Source organism: Taudactylus pleione, unplaced genomic scaffold (genome assembly GCF_031769625.1).
Source record: "Taudactylus pleione unplaced genomic scaffold, aTauple2 ptg000407l, whole genome shotgun sequence".
NCBI lineage: Eukaryota > Metazoa > Chordata > Amphibia > Anura > Myobatrachidae > Taudactylus > Taudactylus pleione.
The window spans coordinates 1,666,684-1,686,953 of NW_028284809.1; the positions used below are offsets into that span (position 1 = coordinate 1,666,684).

Consider the following 20,270-nt stretch of genomic DNA (forward strand, 5'->3'; position numbering starts at 1 on the left):
TGAATGATAAACAATATCGTTATCAATAATCGTTAAAAAATCGTTGTGTGTGTGTATGCACCTTTAGTCATACCTTGTGTTTTTCTTTCTGATGGCCATAAATCTGAAAAGATGCAAAGAGATGGTGGTGAAAAAATTGTCAGCTCAAGCGGAACGTGACACGGCAGCATCTCCTCCTTCAGTTTCTACAACTGCCAGGAAAAAACAACATTTTCCTAAGAGACCAACTGCTGGTGGTGATGCAGATCAGTCAGCAAAATCTAATGACATCTGGTTGGGTCTGAAAGAACTGCCTACAATGAGTGACCTGTCTACCATGGCTTTGTCTGATACGGTCACCATTCAGAGAATGGTGGATGATTATTTTAGGGATAGCATCCAAATAGGCATGTCAGACAGTCCGTTTCACTACTGACAGAAAAAGGAGGCACAAACTGGCTTTGCTGTACTTAAGTTGCCCACACTCCAGTGTGTACTCTGAAAGAGTTTTCAGGACAGACGGGAACCTTGTCAGTGATCGTCGTAGGAGGTTACTTCTCCAAAATGTGGAAAAAGATGTTGTTTATCAAAATGAATTACAAATTCCACGGGGAAGACCTTTACCAGCACTTAAGTCCAAAAAATACAGAAGTGTCTGTAATGGTGGATTCCATTGGGGACGAATTAATATTGTGTGAAGAAGAGGAGGATGCACACACTGATGGGGATGACAATGACGACATCTAATCTAATGTATTGTAAAGCCAGTTTGTGTATGGGATCATTGCCACCAATGTCCACTGCGCATTGGCAGTTTGTTTTGTGGGGGGTCCAAACAAACCAATCATTTCAGCCACAAATGGCAGTCCCTGTCACTGAAGTGATTGGTTTGTTAAACTGTGAATGTCCTGTTTCATATATACAACATAAGGGTGGGTTGGAGGGCCCAAGGACAATTTCATCTTGCACCTTTTTCCTTTCCATTATGTGCTGGTTTGGGCATTGCTGCTTGACATTTTTAATGTCACGGTTTAAGAAGGTCCAGAAATTTTAATGGCCACAGACAGTATCTCCTGCATGCCCCTTTCATTTTTTTGAAAGAAAATTCTGAACCAATTGCTGCTTGTTGTATCAACCCGACAGCACAAGTCACACAACGGTGACATTCAGCCAAGGGTTCTCAGCCCTTAAGACTGCTACACGGCCCAAAGGCCACATCTTGCTTCACGGCCTAAAGGCCACCTGTCACCACTCCTCACCAGCCCTCAAGGTTGTAATGGCCACCACTTGCCAAGAGTTCCAGGCCTCAAGGCTGTTGCAGGACTAATCATAGCTCGGTATTCCACTACTGCTCACCCTGGAGGCTGCATCAACAATCAACTATCAATTCTTCAGCCAGGGGCTGCACCAGCTATCAATTCTTCAGCCAGGGGCTGCACCAATTATCAATTCTTCAGCCAGGGGCTGCTCCAATTATCAATTCTTCAGCCAGGGGCTGCGCCAACTATCAATTCTTCAGCCAGGGGCTGCGCCAACTATCAATTCTTCAGCCATGGGCTGCACCAATTTTCAATTCAACTATCAACTATCAATTCTTCAATCCTCAAGGGGTACCCCAACCATCATCTTTGCACAGTCCTCAACTCTATTTATCACTCAGTTTTGAGCCAGCTAGCTGGATGCAACCTTTTGGTCCTTAACTAGATGAAAAAACATCAATATTGTGAGCTGTGAGGTGGTCAAGATTGACTGGAAATGAGTGGAAATAAATGTTATTGAGGTTAATAATACTGTAGGAACAAAAAAAGGCCCATTTTATGTGATTTTAGCTGTTTTTATGATCTAAAACCAAAAAACAAAACACGGAGGTGAGGTTTTGGCAAAACCAATCCAGATCCAAAACCAGGGGAGATCCACATCCAAAACCAAAAACATGGGTGTCAGCGCACATCTCTATTGAGCAGAGGCTCTAGAAGAGACATTTCCCTCTGATGCTTCGAGGGAACAGCTGTCCTACATATCTCACATTAGAGATGCAGCCTACTATTTGGATGAAACAGCTATGGATATAGCTCTCCTGGGGGTAAATTTACTGAAGTGAGAGTTTTTAGAAGTGAGTTTTAGATGTGATGTTGCCCATAGAAACCAATCAGATTCAAGCTATTGTCTGCTAGAAGGTGCTAGTTAAATGTTAAGTAGAATCTGATTGGTTGCTATGGGCAACATCACTTCTAAAACTCACTTCTAAAAACTCTCACTTTAGTAAATTTACCCCTGCCACTTCTGTAGTAGCCTGCTGTATTGTTTGGCTCCGCTGATGGAAGGCAGATGTGGACTCTAAAAAGACTCTGGAGTCTCTGACTTAATCAGGAAATATCCTGTTTGGTCCAGAATTTGACAAAATTGTGACTAACTTAGCAGATTCCAAGATAGCGTTCCTGTCCTCTGCATATAATGCGAAGCCTTTGATGCCATCCTTTTGGTCCTTTCGACCTCAAGGAGAAGCTAAAAGCCAGTTCTTTTCAAGACACCAGGCATCAACTAAGGCTTCCAAGCCTAGGACCAAGCAGACCTTGGCCAATAGATGTCAACCTACCAAATCTGAGGACAAACCCTCAGTCAGACGGGGCGGGCCTCTCCCTGGGGACTTCTTCAATTTGCCCAGTTCTGGTTTCAGACCACAACAGATGCCTGGGTAAAAGAAGTGGGATATGCCCTATACTTCCTGAGGCGACCCCCCCCCCAGCAGTACTTTAGCATAGGTGCTCCATTGGACCCAGGCAAGGCCCTGCTGCTCCAAAAAGGCCATTCAGTCCTTACTGCTCTCAGGAGTAATATTTCTTGATTGAGGTAAGCCACTGCCGTTTCGTTGTCTGACTGTACTTGTACTGGCTTGTTCTGAAGGATATCCGGAGCCAGAGTGAGAGCTCTGTAGATGGCTCAGAGTTCTAGGATGTTGATTGGTAAGACCGCCTTGGCCTGAGTCCAGCGGCCCTGGAAGGAGTGCTTGCTGGTCACTGCACCCCACACACGGAGGCTTGCGTTCGTGGTTAGGAATAACCAGTCTGGGATCCAAAAGGGGCGTTCCTTGTTCAAGCGGGACATCTGTAGCCACCAGGCCAGAGACAGGCGAACCTCATCATCTGTGATCTGAGCAGATGAGACAGCCGGTTACACCTGGAGAGGATCAGGTGTTGTAGAGGCATGGAGTAAAACATAGTGTACTGGCCTACGTCAATCACCAGGGAGGCAATCAAAGTCGAGCAGCAATGGCAGATGTGTCTCGCATTCTCAAATGGACCGAATGTCCAACCATCGCCACAGTGTTCATCCCAGGAATTCTCAATAGATTTCCTAAGCTATTACATCGTGCATGCAAGAGGGTGGTCTCTACATCCAGAAGTCTTTCAACTTCTGGTGGACAAATGGGGTCTACCAGATGTGCATCTCATGGCCTCAAGACACAACCACAAAGGTCCAGTGTATGGAGCTAGGACAAGGGACACCAATGCAGCCTTCATGGATGCATTATCTGTGAAGTGGATCTTCCATTTGGCGTGCCTCTTCCCTCCAATATCCCTTCATTCTTCTTCTGGTTCCATAGGGCCCACAGGAATTACCTTGGGGTATGTAGTTGGATCGCAATCATTGCACCAAACAGCAAAAAGAGTTGGGCTCCCAGCATGCACTGGTCCTCCTCCCTATATACCCCGCCCCCAGCCACAGGCATTTAGTTTCTTTGTTTGGTGCGTGGCAACAAGACGCACTTGTTATACAGAGGGACTGCTAGGCAGTACCAAGCTTTTTTCTATTCATGATTAACCTAAAGTTTTTCGTACTTCAGAATTTAGCGGTATCAGGGGCCGTGAAAGACTCTTGTACCACGACTCCTACTACCTCTGCCGACGCTGAAACACCAGCACCGCTATACGCCCTGAAGTTCTCGGCAGGCCTCAGCGAGGCTTGGCTAGCAGCTGCCGCTGAGGTCTGGGACTGCAGTCGGATCACGGAGATGTCGGGTAAGCGGTTCCTCTCGGGGAATCATGCGCTAAGCAGTCCCCCGCCTCCGGTGTTGAGATGCATCGGAGGCGGCTGCAGGTGAAGGTCTCGTGTAACGTTTCCTCACTAAGGCGGCCGGGGCCATATCGTCTGTCACCGGGGATGAGTGGTAAGACGCACTACAGCGCACGAGTCAACGTCTTGGTACCATGAGGTCAGCTAACCCGGCCGTCAAAATTGCAGCCATGGGGAGATAGGTGCTCCCCTGGACGCTCCTTCCCCCAGATGCAAACTTTCGGGTACGGATTCCCACGTCTCGCTTGCTATAATTGACCACCTCGTGTGTGAGATGCTTGCAGTTTAGCGTTTGTCCTTGCACTGCTGCAGTGGTCTCAGATGTTTGGTCTGTCTCTCTATATACCTCTATATTAGGTATGGCATATAGCGCACTCTTTATCCTACCATCACCCCACCGGGGCTGGCTAGTTGATTCAGCGTCCTGACTGCTTTAGCAATTGTGCGTATTTATGCACTGTATGTGACTGTATGCTAGCTGCTGCTTGTACACTGCCTGTTTTTTCAAAACTGTGAGGTATATCTATCACTGTGTTTCTCCTCATCCCTCTCAAGGTGTGTGGGGTCTTTCATTGATATAAAGTCACATTCTGCATTTGCAGTATACTGTATACCTTATACCATTTATACATTTCTCATTGCCTTTTGAAAAAACCCCTGCAAGAGGGGAGAAACATGTCAAGGTGTTCTCTGGACTGCTTTTCCAACTCTTGACCATACTACACTGCTGTACTCCATCTGTGGATCCATTGCTTGGTGATTTGCACTACCTGCATATTACCCACCAGTGTTGCCGAGACACACAGACGGACATTGCTGAGCCTGTTATGTCGGACCATCATTCCTGCTATCTGTTGCCCCCGCTGGATGGGCGGATTCTCCACAGAGGCAGATTGTCCAGCCTTCACCCCTTGCGTCCTGATCGGAAGTTACTGAGGCGCGAACGGCTGACTATCCTGCACGTCTTCCCTGTTTGTGAGTCATTGAAGCCACGCACAGTCCCGCAGTTAGCCGCCAGAGCGGCGCTTGTCACAGGGACCAATATCACATTTACTTGTTTCAATTTGTCTGGGAGTCGCAGGAGCAACTGGTTCCTAGGGAGTCTTTGGAGATTCTAGTCCATCGGGACAGGTGAGATACTGGACTGCGGGTTTGGTCTGGAGACGCCCCGCTATTATATTCACCATACCAAGATTTTTGACAGCTCCACGGCACGGCAATTTAGGGAGTCATTATACCCTATATCAGGTTATAACAGAGTGACTATACCTACTTTACAGATTGATATCATTTTGGTTGCTAATAGCAACATATGCTGATTACCATCAAGGCTCTACATAGAGGGCCTGATTCAGAGCCGGACGCTCTGACCAGAGCGCTCGCTCTGAATCAGGGCCCTCCTCCATTAAAATGGAGCGTCCTCCTGGACGCTCGTATAGCTGTGGGTCACCACCCACAGCATATACGAGCGTCCAAAAAGATGGTCGCGATGGTCTTGACCATCGCGACCATCGGACTTGCGAGGGAAACCCTGCGGTCGGGTTTCCCAGCCACAAGCCTTGGAGTGATTTTGGCTCTATCAGAGCCAAAATCACTCCCACTGACATCACTAGTGATGTCAGTGGGGCCGGCTTCAGACGGTAGGCGTTCCCATGGGAACGCCTCCATCTGGCAGGCACGCCCCCGACATTCCCACCAAAGGGGGCGTGCTGTCAATCAACATCAACAGCACGCCCCCTTTGGTGCAAGACCCGGAGCGATGGGAAGCCCGTCGCTCGCCGGGTCTCGCGCATGCGCACGACGGAGCTCCCTCCGTCGTGCGCATGCGCAGTGGGGAACATCGACCCACTTGCGAGCGTACTGCCGCTCGCGAGTGGGTCTGAATGACCACCAGAGTTTTAAACATCTATCTTTTTTTCCTATGATATATTGGAAACATTATGTGTTTAGATTATTAATGTAACATTTTATATTTTGCTTCATTCAATGTGCACTGTTTATATGTTTTTAGAGTTGAACTGCAGTTAATTTTTTCACATGTTCAATAAAAATACTATATATTTATAATTTTCACAGCCTATGTTTTATATAGTGATTAGCGCAGACACTTATTTGTATTCTTATACATTTCTCATGTGGATGCAAGCTCTCCAGTGCTTATATCCTGTAAATCCTGTTCTGTCTGATCAGGATGTTAATCCGAATGCATTGTGTAATAAATGTTGCAATATTTCTGGTACATCTGCACCAGCACTGGGGTCATCATTGATGACCATAACCCCTCAGCTTTTGTCCTATTTAATGGACAAAGCCACGGGGGTACGGGCTCCGGCTGCTTCGGTGCCTCATGCTATGGGATACTCTCAGAATGTGCATCATCCTATGTGTATGTCCCAAATTAATTCCTGTTGGGTTAATTCTGCTGCTCACTCTAGTCAGAGTATACTGCCGTCTTCAGCCTCTCCGCAGGTGGATAGACCAGTGGTAGTAAAAAAGCAGGGGCATAAAAGAGGTTCTCGTCATGTGTTGCATCAGGTGCTTGACTCAACTTCCTCATCGGACTCTAATACTCAGAGTTCTGGGTCTGTCTCAGTGATAGAAGACCATCAATTTGTGGATGTTCCCTTTCTAGTGAGAGCGGTTAGATCTGTCCTCAATATAAAGGTGGTAGAGGAGGTTGCTCTGATGGATGATGAGCCGATCTTTAGACGTCAGTCGGTGACTAAAGATTATTCTCCTCTGGGCACCTGCTGAATCTCATGTCTGAAGCATGGGATACTCCCAGTGGCATCCCTCCCCGCGGTGACACCTGGAGCGGAGAGGGATGCCTTGTGCGCGGTGAAGCCGCGCGTGCCCCAAAAAGGGGGCGTGGCCTCAGGTAAGGGAGCGTGGCCTCGCAGTCCGAACCTGGTGCCCAGCCAGTGTAGCTTATGGAGAGTGGTGGGGGCTGCCGGAGGTGCGGGCAGTGCAGGCTCCCTCACTGTGACAGGAGCCGAGTGTTGCACTTGATACAGTGCAGCACCCACACCCGGCTCCTGTTACTGAGGGGAAGACTTCACCTTGGTGTCACTCCTCGGCGGGTGACACCCGGGTGCGGGCCGCACCCCCCGCACCCCGCTTGTGATGCCACTGGATACTCCTAGTAAGCATTTTCATTCCACATGGAATATAACCTCTCGATACCCATTGGCCCCTGGAGCGTGTAACAAATGGGAAGTTCCCCCTACGATCGATGCTCATGTGACAAGATTGATCAGGAGCGCTACGTTACCCATTCCCGTGGCATCCTTTTTAATAAAGGTTACAGGTAGAAAAATCGATAATTATTTGAAATCAATGTTTTAATTATCTGGAGCTATTACGAGACCAGCTACGGCTGTAGCCTTCGTAGCCAAGGCTATGGAGGATTGGACAAAGTCTCTGGAGGATATTATGGATGATCCAATCAGAGGGCAGCTGTCTCTTCTCAGCCAGATGTGAAAAACAGCTATATATATGCAGGGATTGATGCAGGTATCCTGGTTTCTAGGGTCTTGGCCAACTCAATTGCAGCCCGAAGAGCCCTTTTGCTAAAGACCTGGAAGGCGGATGCAGGTTCTAAAAGGCTCTGGAGTCTTTGCCTTTTACAGGGAAGGTACTGTTTGGACCAGAGTTGGATGACATAATTACTTCTTTGGCTAGAGCGAAGTCTGCTGAACTGCCATCTACAACTACCTCTAGGAGGCAGTCGTCATCTCGTCCCTTTCGTCCACAAGGTAGGACAAAGAAACAGTCTTCTGCCAGACAGAGTCACTCCCACAGGAAGCTGCAGCCCAAGAAATCCTGGTCAGCCAAACGTCCGGCTTCCAAGCCAGATGGTAAGCCTACTGTCTGACAGACCGGCCTCCCGCTGGAAGATATCAGGGTTGGAGGCCGACTTTTACAGTTCACCCAGGCCTGGCATCAGACCACTACAGATGCCTGGGTGCGAGAGCTGGTCTCTCATGTTTATGCCATTACATTCCTGAGGAATCCCCCTCAAAGGTTTGTTGCTACAAACCTTCCTGCAGACCCAGTCAGAGCTTCTATTGGGGCACTCCTGAGGTCAGGAGTCATAGTCCCCGTTCCTGTGACGCAACAGGGAAGGGGTTATTATTCAAATTTATTTTTGATTCAAAAACTCAATGGGTCACAACGCTCTAACCTGAATCTGAAATCTCTCAACAGATTCGTCAAGGTGCCCAAATTCTGTATGGAAACCCTACAGTCAATTATACTGGTGATGGAGCCTGCAGACTTCATGGTCTCACTGAACATACAAGATGCATATCTGCATGTCCCGATTGCAGGATCCCACCAATCCCTACTCAGATTGGTGGTAGATCAGCAACATTACCAATTTCAGGCCCTACCCTTTGGGCTAGCCACAGAGACTTGGGTATTCACTAAGATAATGGCAGTCATGATGGCACATCTCAGACGACAAGGAGTCAGGATACTGCCATATCTAGTCAACCTCCTGATATTGGCACTATCTCAGAAGATGCTACAATGTCATCTATGGATGACCATTGTCTGCTTACAGGAGCACAGCTGGGTGATCAATTAGAAAAAGTAATCTCTTTCTCCACCCCAGCACTGCTGGACTCTCTGGGACAGAAGATTCTTCTTCCAGAGGACAAGATTGTGGCACTACAGGCTCGTGGGCACAATCTACTTTGCAAGCCAATAGTGTCAGTTCACTTGGCAATGCAGATGCTGGACTCCATGGTAGCCACATTCGACATGGTGGCTCATGCCCAGTTCCACTCAAGGTCTCTACAGCTGTGGATCCTGGCCCAGTGGGATGGTCAGTATCAGTGTATAAAGTCTCAGATGATTCGCATCTCACCGGAGGTTTGGCTCTCTCTCGCTTGGTGGCTGGAAACGACTCATGTAGACAAGGGTCGTCCATTATGGATCCTGGAGTCTGCGAGGATTTGGAGCAGTGTCGGGTCATCACACCTTTCAGGGAAGGTGGACAGACCAAGAAAGTCACCTGCCAATAAATAAATTGGAGCTTTGAGCAGTGCACAAAGCTCTCATATTGGCGCAGGACCTCCTTCAGGGCAGGCATGTCCAGGTTTAGTCCAACAAGGCCGTCTTCCAGCAATCTCGGCAATATTCATCCCAGGTGTTCTCAACTGGTAAGTGGACTTCCTAAGTCACCAGGACATACATGCCGGAAAATGGGTTCTTCATCAGGATGTGTTTCAACTCCTGGTGGACAGGTGGGGGTTACCAGATGTAGACCTCATGGCATCACATCACAACCACAAGGTCCCCAGGTACAGGTCCAGAACAAAGGACCCCTCAGCTGCCTTCGTGGATGCTCTGGCGGTGAGATTGAACTTCAGGTTGGCATACCTGTTTCCTTCAATCTCCCTCCTCTCAAGAGTCATCAGAAAGTTCAAGCAGGAAGGCGGCAGGATGATACTAATAGCCCCTGCCTGGCCCAGGAGGCATTGGTTCTCAGATCTGACATGTCTATCCATAGACAGTCCACTCCCACTGCCTCTACAGCAGAATCTGCTAATGCAGGGTCCCTGCCTATACAAGGATTTATCTCGGCTGTCTTTGACGGTATGGCTCTTGAGTCCTCTGTCTTAAAGGCAAAAGGTTTTTCCTCTGCTGTGATTCAGACAATGTTGAGAGCAAGGAAGCCTGTTCCACTCGCATCTATCACAGAATTTGGTAGTATTTTTTCTTTGGTGTTCCCACAGAAAATATGACTCTCAAGATATTCAAGTTATCAAGAGTACTGGCTTTTCTTCAGGCTAGAGTAGACTTAGAGGACCTGGCTACCTTGAGAGTCCAAGTTTCTGCTTTGACTGTTTGGTTCCAGCACAAGATTGCTCCCCTGCCGGATGTTAGGACATTCTTACAGGGGGTTCTGCAGCTGCAACCTCCATTTCTCCCACCGGTGGCACTGTGGGATTTGTCTTTGGTTCTCAGGGCACTGCAGTTGCATCCCTTTGAGCCTTTGGATAAGATGGACTTGAGATGGCTGACAATGAAAACCCTTTTTCTCCTCGCCATCTCTTCAGCTCGCAGAGCTTCTGACTTGGCAGCTTTGTCATGTCGATCACCATATTTGATTTTTCATCAAAATAGAGCTGCCTCCGTACCAAGGCGGGCTACCTCCCAAAGGTGGTTTCAGGTTTTCATATAAATTAGGAAATTGTAGTCCCAGCCTTTAAGTCTTCAGATCTGTCTACAGGTGAAGCTTCCTTGGATGTGGTTCGAGCTCTTTGTATCTACGTGGATCGGACCAGCTCCACCAGGAAATCAGATTCACTCTTTGTGTTATGGATTTCACAAACGAGGTTGGCCAGCATACAAACAAACAAACAAACGTTAGCTCGCTGACTTCGTATCAGTATTTCTCAAGTCTATACACAGGCTGATTTCCCTGTTCCTAACAAGGGGACAGCACATTCCACTCGGTCTGTTGGACCATCGTGGGCAGAAAGACATGCCGCCTCCGCTGAACAGCTCTGCAAGGCAGCCACTTGGTCTTCCATTACTACGTTTATCAAGTTTATGCTTTTGATACGTTTGCCTCCCAGGATGCTTCTTTTCGGCGGCGGATTCTCCTCTCTGCTCAGGAGTGTCCCCTGCCTTAAGAGTACTGCTTTAGGACATCCCCAAGGTAATTCCTGTGGTCCCTATGAAACCCGAAGAAGAAATACAGAATTATGGTATGACATATCCTGGATAATTATTTTTCTTCGAGCTCCACAGGGCACCCACCCTGATGCACCTGGCCTCAGTTGGGATCTGTTTTTTAGCCTTTTTGTATCACAGATTACCTTTTCGTATGATTGTTTCTTGTGTCTTTTTTTCTTCCACCTTCGCCCTCCATCTCTTGCCGCTAGGCTTAGTCACGTACTGAATGCCTGTAGCTGGGGTATATAGGAAGGAGTATCAGTGCATGCTGGGATCCCCAAAGCTTTTTGCTGTTTGGTGCATTGGATGCGATGCAAGTACATACCCCAAGGTAATTTCTGTGGACCCTATGGACATTGAAGAAAAAACGTTATCAAAGGTATGTTATACCATAATTCTATATTTCCCGAGTTCTTGGGAAGTTCAAACAGGAAGGGGGCACAGTCCTGTTGATAGCTCTGGCTTGGCTCAAACTCCACTTCTACTCCGACCTTCAAAGTCTCTCCATAGACGTTCCTCTACAACTTCCTCTATGACCAGACCTGTTGTCTCAGGGTCCCTGTCTACATCCAAACCTGGCCCGTCTGTCTTTAACGGCTTGGCTCTTGAGGCATCCTTCCTGAGGTCTAAGGGATTTTTTAGCTCTGTGGTCCAGACCATGATCAGATCTCGTAAACCGACCTCTGCTTGTCACGACCAGGGTTTCTCGGCATGGTGGTCAGCGGGTGATACCTGTGAGGATGCTGTGGCGGGGGGCCTCTGGCGGTGGTGCTGGTGCCTGGCGGGGAGCATTGGCTGTGCATGGTCCTGTATGAGCATATTGTCACTCTGTGCTGGCTAGGCCTGGCGGTGCTTCCGTTCCGCTCCGGCATGAGCACCGCCATCTTGCTTTCGGCCATGTGACCTACTCGCCCAATCCTGGTGTTTCACGTGCTCACTCTCTGACCACGCCTGAGTGCTGAGTATTTTAGGGAGTTCAGAGCTCCCTTGCATTGCCAGTGCAACGTGTTTCTCAGCGCAAACTGAAAGAAAGTTCTTGAGCTTGTCTGCTGCCTGTTGGATCTCTGCCTAAGCCTGCTTCACATAACCTACTCCATACCCTGCTGGAATCCCCTGCCTTCTCCTATTGCCTCTCACTTGCCTGATTACCTGTGTCAGCTGTTACCCTGCACCCTGCCTCCACTTGCATTTCCTCTAGACATTAATTTCTTCAGCCTGCAATTCATTTCAGCCTCACAAAACCTGGAATACTGGACTGTCTTCTGTTAGCACTACCTGGACTTTTCCCCATTGCTTCACTACAGTTCCCAAGTGCACTTTTGTGCTATACCCGGACTTTCTGTTTTGCCACATTCATGTCTTTTAAGCCACTCATTAAAAACTCCACGTTTATTTTTTAATCTGCTTCAGTGTCTGCTCCTATTACCACCCCGGGTCCTCAATAAAACCAGAAGCTCACAGTTTGCACTGGCCCAATGGACTCAGCCACTGGACAGGAGTCTGGAGCAGAATTATTCCAGTGCATCGCAGGCCGTTTGGAAAACCTGGAAGCTATGCAGCACCAAATGGCCCAGTTCCTGCAAGATTTGATTAAACGACAGGATAACTTGCAAACCTCTCTGTCCACCCCTAATGTAACAGTGGTTATACCCGCTTCTGTGTCTGAAAATACGGGGTACAGGGTATCTCCCCGGTTACACCTTCCTATGCCAAGTAAATTTGATGGCAACCCCAAGCTTTGTCGGGGGTTCCTGAATCAGTGTGATATACATTTCACCTTACAGCCTGATAATTTTCCCACTGCAAGAACTAAAGTGGCCTACATCATGTCACTGTTGTCTGGCTCAGGCTTGGATTGGGCTTCCCCACTCTGGGAGAATTCAAATTCTTTGCTGGATAACTATACCAACTTTGTGTCATCATTCAGGAAGATTTTTGATGAGCCTGGGCGTATCGTATCACTGTGAAGGCAGCTGTAGGCGATAAGCCACAGGATTGATTATTTCAGTAATGGAGAAGGGTCCGATGAAACGTGGAGCAAACTTCATTGAGGGTACTCTGAGCCGTAGGTTCCAGGTAGACAACCAAACCTGATTTCCAACTTGCATACAGGGCACCTTTCTCCATTTCTTGTCTGCCTGAAGTTTGTAGTGAGAGGACACCTTCTCCAAATCAGCATGTACCTGAGTCCAATTTGACGCGAACCTCCATACAGTATCATCCACAGCTGGAACATCAAAGACAGGAAGGCTTTGGAACTCAGGGATTCGGGGATGTAGACCATAAACAATCTGGAACGGGGTTTGATTTATGGAAGAATGATAGGTATGTGCAAATTCAGCCCAGGGCAATAATTCAGACCAATTGTCTTGAGAGGATGACATGAAGATCCTTAGGAAGGTCTCAAGGTCCTGGTTGACTCTTTCCGTAGATCCATTACTTTGTGGATGGTAAGCTGTGGAGAAGTTTAGTTTTACTTGCAGAACGGAACACAGAGCTCTCCAAAATCTTGCCACGAATTGAGCTCCACGATCTGAGACTATTTCTGTAGGAAGACCGTGGAGACGAAATATATGTTGGACGAACAGATGAGCCAAATCCGAAGCAGTAGGAAGTTTCTTTAGGGGTACATAACGGACCATCTTCGAAAATCGGTCTACCACGACCCAGATGGTAGTATAACCCTGGGAACTTGGCAAATCAGTCACAAAGGCCATGGAGAGATGCGTCCACGGATGCAATGGGATAGGCAGGGGCAACAACTCACCAGCTGGGGCTTGATGTGAGGATTTGTGCTGGGCACATGATGTACATGACTCCAATACATCAACTTTCATCGATGGCCACCAATAGGCTCTTCAAGAGCTCCAGAGTCTTCCGAGTACCAGAATTGCCTGCAAAGCGTGAGGAGTGAGCCCAAGTGAGAAGCTGCTTCCTTAACTCCAGGGCCACAAAGATTTTCCAGGTAGGTGGTTGCAATTGTATGTGGGCAAACACCCTTGACTCCAGCACGGGAGTACTGCGTAGAATTTCAGAATTATTGTTGCAGGAGAGAGATCTTGACAGAGCATCTGCTTTTTGATTAAGAGCTCCAGAACCACCCCGGGTCCACAACAAAACCAGAACCTCACACTGATAGGATTTTTTACCAGGTATGGCATACATATTTCCAGTGGTGTGCCTCTGGTTTAAAACTTCTCTAGAATACTTGCCTTTCTTCAGACTGGATTGGATCTCGGACTCCTCATAGCATCCCTGAAAGTGCACGTCTCTGCTCTGTCAGGATGTTTGCATCTTCTTGCAGGGTGTTTTACGTATACAACCTCCCTTTGTCCCTCCTGTGGCTCCGTGGGGTTTGTCAGTGGTTCTCCATGCACTTCATGAACCTCCATTCGAACCCTTGGAATCAGTGAATGTCAAGTGGCTCACTGCGAAGACTGTTTCTTCTGGCTATAGCATCTGCCTGTAGGGTATCAGATTTAGCTTTCATATCGCTCCCCCTTGTTAATCTTTCATCAGGACAGGGCTGTTCTTAGAACTTGCTCAGGCTTCCTTTCCAAAGTGGTTTCTCGTTTCCACATTAATGAGGAAATTGTGGTTCCGGCCTTTCAATCACCAGACCTCTAGGCAGGTGAGGCCTTTTTGGATGTGGTCCATGCTCTGAAGATCTACATTGACTGCACTAGTTCCATCAGGAAATCAGACTCCCTCTTCATCTTATATGGATTTCATAAGAAGGGATGGCCAGCTAACAAACAGACTCTGGCCAGATGTATTCGCATGGCTATCTCACAGGCTTACACACAGACTGGCCTTCCTGTGCCAACTACAGTATCTGCTCATTCTACTCGCTCTGTGGGTCCCTTGTGGGCAGCCTGGCATGGCGCCTCTGCTGAACAGCTATGCAAGGCAGCCACATGATCTTCTGTCCACACCTTTCTTAGGTTTTATGCCTTTGATACATTTGCCTCTCAGATGCTTCCTAGGGGTGTAGGGTTCTCAGCTCAGGAGCGTTCACGCCCTTGAACAACTGCTTTGGGACATCCCCATTGTCTCCCTGTGGAGTCCTATGAACCCTGAAGAAGAAAAGGAGAGTTATGGTAAAACTTACCCTTGCTAACACTCTTGCATCGAAGTCCACAGGCCACCTGCCCTGACGCACTTGGCTTCTATTAGTTTCTTCTCTTGGTCACTTGTTTCCTTCTCTGTGTGAGAGTGTGATTCCTCAGTGTACCAGTCTTCCTTCTCTCTTATCCTGCTCCTGCCTTGGGCTTTTTGACAAAACTGAGTTGCCCTCAGGCTGTGGGCGGGGTATGGGGGAAGGACCGGAGCATCCTGGAATTGAAAAGCTTTGCTGTTGGTGTCCGGTCCTCCAAGTCCCACCTACACCCCATTGTCTCCCTGTGGACCCTATGGACTTCGAAGAAAGAGAGTTATCAAGTTTTACCATAACTCTCCTTTTGCATTCACTTCATATCAACTACGTGGCCATCCGCAGTGCTAGCAATTAGCGTGCACCTTTGAATCAGAGAGGACGGAATTGTAGGGACGCACACAAGCAGCTTTGTAGTTCTGCAAATGCAGCAGGAGTTGTATGACACCCCCTGCTGTGTATGACACCCCCTGCTGTGTATGACACCTCGTGCTGTGTATGGCAAACCCTGCTGTGTATGACACCCTGTACTGTGTATGACACCCCGTGCTGTGTATGGCAAACCCTGCTGTGTAAGACACCCCCTGCTGCATTTGTGATCCCAGCATTATGACCAACGTCAAAGGCTGGGATAACCAACGCAGGCTGACCGGCTTTCAATGCCAGGAAACTGCGTCTTTTGGCGACGCAGCTCCTGGTTTTGCCACTCCCAGAAAACTGGGCCAACGAGACCCCGGTTCCAGGAATGCCGGGCACCCCTCGTCCCTTAAATGCACCTGCCTGTCAATCAGGCAGAGGTATAGCAGGGGCTGTGGAGCTCATTCAGACACGGACGCTAAGCTGCGCTCTCTCGCAGCCAAAAGGGACCGGGTATGCAAATACCGCAATCGCACTGTCTGGTGGAAGGACGCCCTCTATGTCTTAGAGAGCGACGGCAGAGTGATTGCACGCCAGTATAAAGATGCCCACTTTGCTCTCTTAACACACGTCATCTCCAGTAAGTGTATGACTAATCGGAACCATCGGATGCGAAAGCAGCGCTTGAGGTTAACTATACCCTGCCACAAGCACTGCGATCACTGCAGGCTGAAATACAACCAAGTGACGTGTACAATTACGCTTCTTTGCTAATTATGCACACCCATAAGATGCCGTTTTGATGCCCAGACACTCCTGCGTTCGCAGCACCTTCCCGTTACCACCCACAAACGGCGCTGTCACTCAAAGTAGCGTCCAGTCTGTGTACTACGAGCGCACGATTTCTGGACGGTGTGACTGGTTCGCGCATGCGTACATTGACGCATACGCACGCGTAAATGTGCGATAATCGCCCATAGCGTGCGTCCGCAGCTTAGCGAGCGGGTCTGAATCAAGCCCTGTGTGCGATCCTACAGGACCCATTCTAAATATGCGCAAAACAGGTCCTAGCATGTGCAGATTCCCGATAATCGGGTATCTGTGTTCAGCATAGCACTTGCGTGCACTGCTATATCAGCCCCTTATTCTGCGACAATACATAGGTAGGTGGTAAGTGTCAAAGTAGCATAAACCTAAATGAAGACAAAGCATTTTTTTATCTGTCATGAATACTGATGCTAGGCATACACTATACAATTATTCGGCCGATCCACCCGATATCGGTGGATCAGCCAGATACTCGTATAGTGTATGTGGCCGACACATCTGAGAATATCGATCGGTCAGGCATGCATGATCCACCAGCATGTCCGTCCGATGCGATATTTTGTATTTAAAAGGGAAGGAACAGGGAAGTGTCACCTCCCTGGGGGCGGAGCACAGATATTGGGAGCAACACACCATGAGATATCTTACAGTGTATGCCTCAGAAATCTGCAGACAGTCAGGCTTCCAAATAAAATGTCTGTCGGTCTGAAAGGCATTTTATCTGGCCGTGTATACCCATCTTAAGTGAAATTAATTAAAAATCAATCTAATGATAGCTCTAATGAGGCCCCCCCGCCGGTCTGAGGCCCCCCCGCACCCCGGCTTACCTGATCCATGGTCGCGCTGTGCAGGGCAGACCCACCTTCCCTCCCGGTCGGCTCCATCTCACTGACTGATGTTGGGTGGAGGTGGCCACACCTTCTCCCAGTATCAGCCAATGGGGAGAGCCGGAGGCGGAGCTGACTGGGAAGACGCGACCACGGAGCGGGGGGCACGCAACCAAGGAGCAGGTAAGTGCAGTAGAGGGGAGTGAGGTGACTGATAGGGGAGTGAGGAGGGTGCGGAGGGAAGGGCAGTGGACAGCGGCCTGGCACCGTAGGTGCAGGGGGAAGGCCGAGCCCCGGGTTGGTCTGGGCCCCATAGCAGCCGCACCCCCTGCACCCACGGTAGTTACGCCACTGGATGGTGCCTAAGTGCGCATGCGCACGACAGAGGGAGCTCCGTCGTGCGCATGAGCGAGACCCGGCGAGCGACTGGGAATTCGTCTCTCAGGGTCTTGCACCAAAGGGGGCGTGCTGTCGATGGTGAGTGACAGCACGCCCCCTTTGGTGGGCATGCCGGAGGCGTGGCTGCCAGACGGAGGCGTTCCCATGGGAATGCCTACCGTCTGGGGCCGGCCCCACTGACATCACTACTGATGTCAGTGGGAGTGATTTTGGCTCTGATAGAGCCAAAATCACTCCTGGGCTTGCGGCAGCGAGACCCTACCGCAGGGTCTCGTCGCAAGCCCGATGGTCGCGATGGTCTTGACCATCGCGACCATCATCATGGACGCTCGCATAAGCTGTGGGTGGTAACCCACAGCTATGCGAGCGTCCAGGAGGCCGCTCCAATGTTAGGTAGCCCGGCCCTGATTCAGAGCGAGCGCTCTGGTCAGAGCGTCCGGCTCTGAATCAGGCCCTCAGTTGTTTAATTTAGACCCTCTGGATGTAGAGTCCTCAATATGGACATCCACTATTTCTCCTGGTGGAGAATGATGATGTTGGTGAACCCGTCTGATTCCCAAATTTCTGCAAGGTTTATTGTTGGGATATTTTCCACTACTAGGGGTATATTTACTAAAGGTCGATTTGAATCAATTTTGATCAATAAAAAAAAAAAATCGATCAACATCGATGTTGTTTCACATGTTTACTAACAGGCAATATTTTATTTATTATTTTAAGTATTAGTAAATGTGGGACTTAGGGCCTGATTCAGAGCCGGACGCTCTGACCAGAGCGCTCGCTCTGAATCAGGGCCCTCCTCCATTAAAATGGAGCGTCCTCCTGGACGCTCGTATAGCTGTGGGTCACCACCCACAGCATATACGAGCGTCCAAAAAGATGGTCGCGATGGTCTTGACCATCGCGACCATCGGACTTGCGACGGAAACCCTGCGGTAGGGTTTCCCAGCCACAAGCCCTGGAAGGATTTTGGCTCTATCAGAGCCAAAATCACTCCCACTGACATCACTAGTGATGTCAGTGGGGCCGGCTTCATACGGTAGGCGTTCCCATGGGAACGCCTCCGTCTGGCAGGCACGCCCCCAGCACGCCCACAATAGGGAGCGTGCTGGCAGTCACCATCGACAGCACGCCCCCTTTGGTGCGAGACCCGGAGCGACAGCTTGGCTGTCGCAGTCCGGGTCTCGCGCATGCGCACGACGGAGCTCCCTCCGTCGTGCGCATGCGCAGTGGGGAACATCGACCCACTTGCGAGCGTACTGCCGCTTGCGAGTGGGTCTGAATGACCCCCTTAGCCCCAGAAACACAACATCGATGTTAATCGATACTTTTTTAATCAGTCCTAAATAGATTGTAATCGATTAAAATCGACCTTCAGTAAATATACCCTTAGGGCCATATTCAATTACAGGCGAAAAGTCCCGTACTTTTTGCATGCCAGACTTTTCTCCGACATCGCCAGTTTTGGGTGCAAACCTTTTCGTGCACACCCCCATTCTTCGCCATATTCAATTGAAAAGGACGCAAAACGGCGCCCCGTGAAACTCTTAACAGGTGAAAAGTGCTGTCAAATTTGTGGAAATCAGCCTGACCCCCCCCCAAAAGATGGACTAACATTGGTTGTGGTGAAGAATAGCATTTAGCATTATTTTTTAATTTGGGGTACACGAAAATGGGTGCTAGCATATTTTAAAGTTGCTAATGTGAAGTTTTAAAAATGGTGAAAAATCCACCTGCCGCAACCACCTGCAAAACACCTGGGGCATACTTGGGGACCCGCCTGGAGTCTATTTCACTAGTTTTTAAGTTGGTCCCCCAACTTTGGACTTTTTCGCCCTCAAAATGAAAGTACTTTTTTTGGGTGATCTAAAGTATTTTTTAAACTTTTTTTTGACGCAGCTTACCTTTGGGGGACTGTCCCAAGGGTGCAGGGGGGTTTCCGCAACTTTGCACCCCAAAACACCAATTCTGCACTTTTTTTCGACACCTATTCTAAGGCGAGTCTTTTTCGGTCGGGTCGAGTGCATTGAGTTTCAGCACCGGTGAAAAGTTTCTGGAATTGAATACGGAAGGAAACTTTTCGCATGGCAAAATTACGTCACCGGCGAAACTTTTTCGACGAGTTCGGCTTTTCGCTGCTAATTGAATACGGCCCTTAGTCTTTTCTTAGAAAATTGGACCCACTTACATAACTTAGTAGAGTGATTACTCGTACATTACTGAATGTGATCTAATCTAATATTCTGTCCTTACGTTGATGGTAAAAGACATTACATAGTGTATATCGCATGGCTCTAATTCCGTTATGTTGTTTTCAGGAATCCCGACGGTGAATATTACACATACCGATAAAGCTCTGAGAGCAGAAATTACACATTTCTTCCCTGAACATATTACAGTGACTTGGAGTCGATATAAAAAGGATAAGGATAAGTATGAGAGCTACAAAGAGGAAAATACAAATAATATACAGGATAAGAAGGACAACACCTACACGTGTATCAGTGAACTATCCGCCAAGTCTCTCAGTAAAAAAGAGAGACATGATAAAAGGTATAAAATCATTGTGGAACACGAAACACTGAAACATCCAATTGAGAAGATCATCGTACGTGAGAAAGGTAGGTGACCATTCCCGGCTTTCTGCTCACATAACAGAGCACAGTGATATGTGGTATATAGGGCTGGATGTGGCATATTATATAAGAGCTACTAATACCATTCATAAGTCTATATGTGACAGTAGCAGAACTGACAATATATGAGCTACAATGAGGGTAGAAAGAGTAATATGTGCAGCAGACTTTATGCCAGTAATCCCACCGGGGGTCACAAATCAGGTTATTGTTGGGAATTGCTGATAATCGGACGATGTTGTGTTGTTGGTATAAGCCCATTTTACACCCAACTGTACAGTACATTAAGAGGATCATAGTGCACATTGGTGCTGATTGCAACTTTATGCT

General features: G+C 48.5%; 1 protein-coding gene across 1 annotated transcript in view; it reads left to right on the top strand.

Moving 5' to 3' along the window:
* The window catches only part of LOC148506366 (uncharacterized), a 111,705-nt gene that overhangs the window by 64,013 nt on the left and 27,422 nt on the right, over nucleotides 1-20,270 (top strand). Inside the window, exon 9 of the mRNA XM_088446915.1 lies at nucleotides 19,623-19,925. Within this exon, the coding sequence (XP_088303041.1) occupies nucleotides 19,623-19,925 (303 nt within the window). The remainder of the gene's footprint in view (nucleotides 1-19,622; nucleotides 19,926-20,270) is intronic.